Source organism: Sceloporus undulatus, chromosome 1, assembly GCF_019175285.1.
Source record: "Sceloporus undulatus isolate JIND9_A2432 ecotype Alabama chromosome 1, SceUnd_v1.1, whole genome shotgun sequence".
Taxonomy (NCBI): domain Eukaryota; kingdom Metazoa; phylum Chordata; class Lepidosauria; order Squamata; family Phrynosomatidae; genus Sceloporus; species Sceloporus undulatus.
In genome coordinates this window covers 4,642,846-4,651,721 of record NC_056522.1, presented here as the reverse complement: position 1 = coordinate 4,651,721, position 8,876 = coordinate 4,642,846, and the positions used below count along the sequence as shown (strand labels likewise).

Genomic DNA, 8,876 nt, shown 5'->3' with positions numbered 1-8,876 from the left:
GGCGCTAGCGCTGGAAGCCGCGATTTCGTGCGAAAAAGCGCCAAAAAGCACCAAAAATTTTTTTCGTAAGCCGAAAAAAACAACGTAACCCGGAACAGTTTTTTCCTATGGAATTTTTTCGTATCCCGGAAATTTCGTAACGCGGTGCTTTCGTATCCCGGGGTACCACTGTATACGTTAAAACACAGTTACACCAGACATATGACTAAAGAGTTTTCTTTTGAACTAAGAGCTTTTCAGTTATTGCATTTTTAAAAGGTTGTATGCTGCCTTTCAAATCAAATACATAATAAAATAAAAGAAATAATAAATGTTTTAAAAATTGTAAAAAAATGAAGTTTCTAAATAAAGTCTCAGCAAAGTGGAGCTGTAGCTATGCTGATCGACTTTACAGAAATGTTGCAACGAATTACCAAGATATGTAAACTTGTACTCGTTTTGTTAAATATATATCCAACTTTTTCACTCCAAACAAAATGGAAGGCTATTGGAACTCTGCCCCAGTGAAATCATCCTTAAGGAGTGGAGACAATTTATGCAGGATAAGCTTGTTGACTGGCCATGAGATCTAAAGTAGTCTTCTTGTTCACTGTCTGGAGTCTTCCTGCATACATAGAGAATTATCTGTGGATACATTCTTTGGTGTGTATGTGAGGCACTTTGAACAAACACTGTATATATACTAAGTATGCACATTATTCATTACACCCTTATCCTATCCTTTCTAAAGGGAATTCAAAGTACAGTGGTACCTCGGGATACGAAATACCCAGGTTACGAAATTTCCGGGATACGAAAAAATCCCATAGGAAATAATTGTTCCGGGTTACGAATGTTTTTTCGGGTTACGAAAAAATTTTTGGTGCTTTTCAGCGCTATTTCACACGGAATCGCGGCTTTTCCCCATTAGCGCCTATGGCATTTCGGCTTACGAAGGCTTTTCGGGTTACGAAAGCGGCCGCGGAACGAATTAATTTCGTAACCCGAGGAAGCACTGTAGTGTACATGATCCCTTTGCCCCCCATGTTATCCACAAAGTCAGGTTGAGATATTGCATATGGTTGGTTGAGGGTCACTAAAATGAGTTTCATGCTTGAATGGACAATCTGAACCCAGATCTCCCTGGCGTAAGCCCTACTAGCCCTCTGAAGAAATGTTGCCATCTTTAGAGACTCTGGAACACAGCTGGGGCAGAAGGATGTTCAATGGGAGTACTGTGTTTGTGGTGAATACATTTTTAAATCATTTTAAGTTAACTTTCCTATCAGAATGATTGTTTAACACTTTTTTAAACCTCTGTATTATATAGTGTACATGTATCATACAATCGGTTGCGATCCAGCTTCAGACGGTCTTGGATGAAACGGATTATCTGGACCCATTTCAAACTGGCTTCCGGGCGGGTCACGGGGTTGAGACGGCCATGGTCGCCTTGGTCGATGATCTCCGTCTGAGCATCGACAGGGGAAGCGTGTCCCTGTTGGTGCTCTTGGACATCTCAGCGGCTTTCGATACCATAGACCATGGTATCCTTCTGGGGCGCCTGGCTGAGGTGGGAATCGGGGGCACTGCGCTCCAGTGGTTCCGTTCCTACCTCTCTGGGAGGTCCCAGATGGTGCAGCTGGGAGACGTGTGCTCCAGCGAGCGGGCCCTTAAAACTGGGGTCCCTCAAGGAGCCATTCTGTCTCCCATGCTATTTAACATTTACATGAAACCGCTGGGAGAGATCATCCGGAGACATGGGGCGCGGGGTTATCAGTACGCTGATGACACCCAAATCATTTTCTCTATGTCTCCGACTGATGCAGTGACTGGGGATGGTGTCTCTCCTCTCGTGGCCTGTCTGGAGTCAGTAATGGGCTGGATGAGGGAAAACCGACTCAAATTGAATCCAGAGAAAACGGAGGTACTAGTGATAGGTTCCCCCGGTCCAGGAATGGCGGTGGTTCCACCTGTCCTGAACGGGGTCACGCTCCCTGTGAAGGACTCCGTGCGCAGTCTGGGGGTGCTTCTTGACTCGTCGCTCCACCTGACTGCTCAGGTGAATGCGACGGTCAAGAGCACTTGTTACTAGCTTCGGCTGATTCGCCAGCTGCGCCCATACCTGGACCGGAGGGACCTAGAAACTGTTGTACATGCTCTGGTAACTTCGAGATTGGACTTCTGCAATGTACTCTACATGGGGCAACCCTTATACCAAACTCGGAAGCTTCAAATGGTACAGAATATGGCAGCCCGGCTGGTCACTGGCGTATCCAGGACCAGCCACATAACACCTGTGCTTAAAGATCTCCACTGGCTGCCCATTCGCTTCCGAGCTCAATATAAGGTGTTGGTTATCACCTATAAAGCCCTAAATGGCTTGGGCCCAGGATTCCTAAAGGACCGCCTCTCCCCGTACAATCCGCCTCGCACCCTCAGAACATCTGGGCAGCAACTGCTGAAGGTGCCTGGGGCTAGGTTAGCTTCTACCTCTAGAAGGGCCTTCTCCACAGCTGCCCCAGCCCTTTGGAATACGCTGCCCACGGAGCTCCGCTCATCTACCACCCTGGCCCAATTTAGGAAGGACCTCAAAACCTTCCTATTCAAGCAGGCATTCCCCGACTAAATATCCTGTGGGCCTCCCTCCTCTTCTGTGGCCATGAGGATGGGCTAACGGGGCTTTTTTATTGTTTTTAGACTGTGTATTGTTGATGTCATATGTTTTTAACCTGTATCTGTTTGCACTTGTCGCATTTTGTAAGCCGCCCTGATCTTTTTGGAAGGGCGGGATATAAATAAAGATTTTATTTATTATTATTTTTATTATTAATATTTTTGTACGTATTTTATTTATTTTTGTAACTTATGTTCATATTGTTAGTACAGCGCGCCCGCGCCATACGCGGCCTTGAGCATATGTGCTCAAGCCGCGGGGCGGAAGGGGCGGTGCGTCCCATTCAATTGAATGGGTGCGCGCACCCGTTGTGCCCGCGCGCTCCCGCACCGCTGCGCACAAGCCCCATTGTTTCCAATGGGGCTCGAGCATAGGCGGAATTCACCTTACGCGGCGAGATCCGGAATGGATCCCCTGCGTAAGGCAAGGACGGACTGTACCGTATATATTCGACTAAAAGTTGACCTCATGGATAAGTCGAGGACAAATTTGGAGGATGAAATTATGGCTTTTAATACGACTCATGATTATGTCAAGGGTAAAACTTAGGGGCATATAACAAAGGATCTAATGAATCAAGCAAATCAAAACGATGTCAAAAACGTACAAAATTCCAGCAGATATAGTTCTTTGTGCTCACTCTTAAGACTGGATGAATGAGAGAGTAAAGGGGATTGGTCCTTCTAGGACAGATTACACTCTTGTCTTTCACCAGGGGATGGTTCCCTCTTTTAAATAAGAGTTAGGATACAATACTTAAACTGATCCGTGGATAAGTCAACTCAGTTTTTTCCCCAGTCAATTCTTTGACCTAACTTTCTAGACTTAAACATGAGTATATTCAGTAACTCAATAATACTGGGATGAAAAACACTTATACTGTAAATATCTTTGAATTCCATGCTGAGAGAAAGACAGAACATTAATTAATTAATTAATTAAAACATATCTGCCCCCCGCCCTTTAGAACCAAAGGGACAAGCAAGTCACGAATAACTTTGGCTTGTCTACTTTCATTCTTACTTCCTGAAAGGGATGCAAGAAGCTCTATGGCTTGGCACACTGGCCCCAAGCTGGCAGGCAAGATCCTCCTGGGCCAGGTTGCCATGGAAGACCAGGGAGATCATGGCCCACTTGCTGGCATCCTATTGACTACGCAGGCAAACTCACCCTGCCAGCCAGTGGGGTCACTAGCATTACTCAGATGTTTCAGCCACTTCCTTTGGCAGCGCTGTTTACCTCCTTCACTGGTTTTTGTATTTCGAGTCCGGAAAGCACTTATCCAGCAACAATGGAGTGCGTGCAAAAGAGAGAAGCCTTTTACCTTCCTGAAATAGCTGCTTGGCGTAAGATGGCTCCCTGCCCTGAGGCTGGAAGAAAGCATAGATGCATTTCCTCACTAGATCCTCCCAGCCGGTTCGGCCTGCCGCTCTCAGTGAACTGGTGTCGATGGAGATTATTTTACCTGAACAGAGAGGAATGGAGGCAGAGCATGTAACTGGCAACTCAAAGGCAGAACAGTGAAGGAATTCATTTCCATAGCTCTTTGCTCTCTACAGACATACCCTAAACCTTCATTATTCCATTCTTCATTCTGATTATTCCTGAACTGCTATTTTTTTTTAAAAAACTGCATCTCTCTGAATGCTTGCTTTAAATGATGGAAAAGATCTTGGTGTAAAAATCCACTAATAGATAAAGCAAATCAGACTGTATGACTGAATGTGTAAATTAATATCCCAAAACAGCCTTGTCCATAACTGCTGCTTAGTTAATTTATATTATACTGTTGCTCCTACTAAATGTATCCTGTGGTCAACTATACAGCTCTTTCCACTCCTCTTAACTATCCTTTTTGGCCATAATTCACACCCAGAGCATTTCTCTCTTTCTTTTCAAACCCTCAGCTCTAAAACCTCTTCTTTTGCAAAGTCTTTTCAATTAATTCCTCAGTCTACAGCCACAGGTGAAGAGCCTCAATGCCAAAGCCTAAATGAATACGATTTGCTAAGCTTGCATCCATCCATCCCATGCTGTGGCTCCTTGGACATGAATGAGCTGCTCCCAAATAAAGCACCTCCAGGCCAGGATGGATGGCTGCCCTGCCAAAGCACCCTGCCATAGCTGATAGATGGCACACTTCTCCAGGTTCCTAGTTGTCTAGTTATCCTTCTGGTACCTGTGGTGTCTTGCTTGGTCATGAACGATTCTGATGTGGTGGGGGCTGTAGATCGAGGTAATCTCCGTGCGATGCATATCAGACAGGACTGCAAATCTGTTAGGAACAGAAAAAGAGGCCCAATGAAGGTGAGAATGAAGAGGTACTGGGACTGCTAGTGACCTGGATAAAACTGGTTACAGACCTGAGCCACACCTGGATGAAGACATTTTCCCTTGTCTTGTCAGTGTTCCCTCCAAAGACAAAGCTCTTCCTTTCTTGCCTCCCATTTGCATCAGAACACACACACCTCATTAAAAAATATCTCCCACAGAGTGCATCTTAATTGAAAACTACAGTTCATTTTTTAAAATGTGGAATTCACTTTTCCTTATAAACATCCTGGAAAGTTGAAGAATTAAACCAGAAGTGGGCAAAGCATGCCCTCTCAAAGTTGTTTTTGTCTGGTCTCTAGACCCACCCAGTGTGAGTGGCATGAACTGTTCCCGGGATATGTTCCAGGCAAAAAATAGGGGCAAATGCAGCAACCGAGAAATGTAGCTGCTTGAGGAAGGAATGGCATGTTTTGTGTATCTGTGCGTATCTGTATATGTGTTCCATGCTGTTTTGGAGAATTAATTGTAAGGCCCTTTGGATCTGGCAGCTTTGTAAAATAAAAGACAGTAGTGAGAGCCAACAGCTATCAGTTCTGGGTGAAGGATGTGCTATAAACCTCGCTGTAATTTATTTCTTCCAGTGCATAAGCTGCAATGGATTAATTCGGCTAATGCACTGGAACGAAATGGCCTCTATGGAGAAATGAGCCCAAAGTGTTTTCCTGTAAAGACTCTCTAGCATTATATGTCTGAGTCAGAGGGAAGAGATTGATCAAGGTCCCAATCCTGAATCGAGGTCCTCTAGGCACATGCTTATAGCACCCACACAGGTATCTACCTACAACAAGCTAGGATCTTTATCAAGAGCTCCTCCTGGGGTCAATGGCAAATTAAAAGTTGTGAAATTCAGGGCAGACAATCCAACAGAAACAAGGTGGGGCTCTCAGCCAGCCATTTGGATTTTTGTCCTAATGGGATTTGAACACAAGCCTGAACCTCAGTTGGACTGCTGGAAACACCCTGCTTTTTCACTAAGATTCAAAAGACTTTGTGTTTATACAAACCCAAACAGGTCTTGTAAGCGATGAGGGGGAAAATACTAACATACTAGCTGTCCTTCCCACACAAAGGCTTAAATCCTATATTGCTTCAGCATAACATAAACACCTGCCAGTGAAGTAATGATACACAACCCCCATATTGAATATCAATGTAGCACAACATATGTAAACCAACAGTCAATGTACATGACTTGATAACTCATTGTGCGACTGCAGTGTATAATGTGCAGAGGCAATGCACTTTATCACACAAACCTGTATACTTAAATGTGCTCCCAATGCACAATAGTACATGTGCAACAGTCCCACATGCTGCAATTGGCTGGGTATGACCGCTGCACACAGTTAAAAAAACCCAGTTCATATATGTAGTGTAACTTACACCTGTGTACGTCACTAACAGGATACCGGTCAAAAATGGATGTGACAATAGGTTCCTTGTGAATGCAGACTATCTAAGAGACAGTTAGTTCAGAACTGTGAAGGACCTCATGGTCCTTTTGCAAAGAACACACCTGTCTCCCTCCCCTTTCCTTCCTCCAGCAGATCAGATGGATTCATACAAGCAAAGTGTGCAAAATTTCCAAGGGTCGCACAGGACACAGGAAATTTCCAAGGGTCACACAGGACACTTCCTGCAGGGTGAGTTTGCTGGGTTTATGCCGAGTGGCAGGCCTCACCTGCCATACTCCAAAGTGAGCAGGAAATATTGCAAAGAGGTGTCAAGCCGTTCTGTAGCTGCAGTCCCTTTGCAAGGAAAATTCCTGCAAGAGGACAGCTGAGGACAGTCTGTCACTCCCCCCACCCCCAGAAATGCAACGCAGCACGAGCAAGCACAACCTCCCTCTCCAAACAAGCTACGCTCTGACTTTACCTTCTCCTTCCTCCTTGATCAGTTTCGGCTGGGACACAGTGAAGCACTGCATGACCTCGTAGCGCTGGCGGGCCTCCTGGTTCTCTGTGGCTGGCTCATCTGGGGGACGGGTCAGCATCCTGCAGTTGAAGGTATGGCTATTGCGTCTGGTGGATTCTTGAGGCCAAGGGACGCCATTTACTACAGGGGCAGAGAGAAGGAGAGCAAGGCACCCACATGAAAAATCATGAAAATCAGAATTCAGGGACTCTGCCAAAAACCAGTCCAGGGTGTTGGTAGAAATACTGAGAATGATGATTACCTTTCTCCTCAAAATGGTCAAACAAAAGGCCTTATAATTACAAACATATGGGGCTGACAAACCCAGTTAAAGCCCTGGCTAATTTATCGCTACACCATTATTTAGTCCAGCACAAGGTCACAGGTGGAAGTCTTTCCCCTACAGGGTTGCCCAAGATGCAGGGATTGAAGCTGTGACATTATGTATGGTAAATGCACAAGCGACTGAGCAACAGCTTCTTCCTTGTACCCTGAACACTGTTATGATCAATAGTCATAATTACATTCTCATGATTACCACACATGAACCTTATGGTACAAGAATAACAGAATCACATAGTTGGAAGGGGCCTCATGGGCCATGGAATCCAACCCCCTGCTCAGTGCAGGATCTCCAGCTAGAGTAGTGGTTCCCAAACTCTGGTCCACCAGATGTTTTGGACTTCAGCTCCCAGAATTCCTGACTGTTGATCCAGCTGGCTAGGGCTTCTGGGAGTTGAAGTCCAAAACACATGAAGGACCAAGACTGGGAACCACTGAGCTAGAGCATCCTTAACAGGTAGCTGTTTGGCCTCTTTTTGAAGATGTCCTGAGAAGGAGGCCCCACCACTTCTCTATGCAATTGGTTCCACTGTCAAACTGCTCCTACTGTCAACAGTAGGACAGCAGAGAACAGGCCTGACACTTCCTCTCTGTGACATTAAAACATACACATACATATACACAGGGAGATTTTAACGTCTGCGCCACAATCACATGTGCAGAAAGGAGCCACTGATCTCTGGTGGGGGAGGAGTGTTGAGAGAGGATTCCCAGGGACCAGGGTTTGCATTTCCACTCAGTTATGGAAACCCACTAGGACCTTGAGCAAAAATGACACTTTCTCAGAGGAAGGCAATGGCAAGCCTCCTCTGAATAAACCTTAAGCGTTGGTGTTGTTTAGCAATTTCAGTGTTGGGAGTAGGATTCCAGGATAATAGGGTTCAAATGCCTACCATACCATGGAAACCCACTGGGTCACTGCAGGCAAAAGTCACACTCTCTTAGCCCGAGAGGAAGGGAATGGCAAACTTGGTCTGAGTAAATCTTGTCAAAGAAACTTCAGGGTCACTGTAAGTCAGTTGCGTCTCTGGAATCATTCTGGATCCTTAATAAAAACCTAATTTGCAAACCTTATGCTAACAGACACCACACATGAATTCTTTGTTTTTCCCACAGCACAGGCATTTTACAAGTGGAGGTGCTAGGGACAGAATCCCAGAACTACATGAAATAGAGGTGTTCTATCACAGAGTCAGGGCCCTTCCACAAGTCCCTTCCATCCTCAGATAATCACATCTGAATTAAGTACAGTAGTTCCCTTGACAACACATATACTCTCACTTCTAAAAAAAATCCATGTTCAGTAGGAGCAAAGAATGTTCTTTGCATCCCTTTCCCAAATGCCATTTGACAGAAATACTGTCCAGTTTTTAGAAACTGAGAGAACCCTGGATTTTACAATTCTCTGCAAGAAATTGGCTGGCGTTACGTGTGCTTAAACTCTACAATGACATTTCACAAAACATTAAACTTCATCACCACACAAGTGTGCACTGCAGTAAGCTAAAATCAGTTTAAGACCTGATTAAGTGAAATATTGATTTAAACCAGACTTATATTGAATTAGCTTAAGTCGATTTCATATTGAATGGAGCTAATTTGATACAAGCCATGCTGAAATCATTGTGAA

The 8,876-nt window shown here is 44.9% G+C and overlaps 1 protein-coding gene across 6 annotated transcripts in view; it reads right to left on the bottom strand.

Moving 5' to 3' along the window:
• The window catches only part of NCOA1 (nuclear receptor coactivator 1), a 393,895-nt gene that overhangs the window by 73,825 nt on the left and 311,194 nt on the right, over positions 1-8,876 (bottom strand). For all 6 annotated transcript variants that reach the window (XM_042463672.1, XM_042463682.1, XM_042463653.1 and 3 more), the window contains 3 exons: positions 6,866-7,045; positions 4,836-4,931; positions 3,981-4,121 (listed from right to left, as the gene is read on the bottom strand). In XM_042463672.1, the coding sequence (XP_042319606.1) occupies positions 3,981-4,121; positions 4,836-4,931; positions 6,866-7,045 (417 nt within the window). The remainder of the gene's footprint in view (positions 1-3,980; positions 4,122-4,835; positions 4,932-6,865; positions 7,046-8,876) is intronic.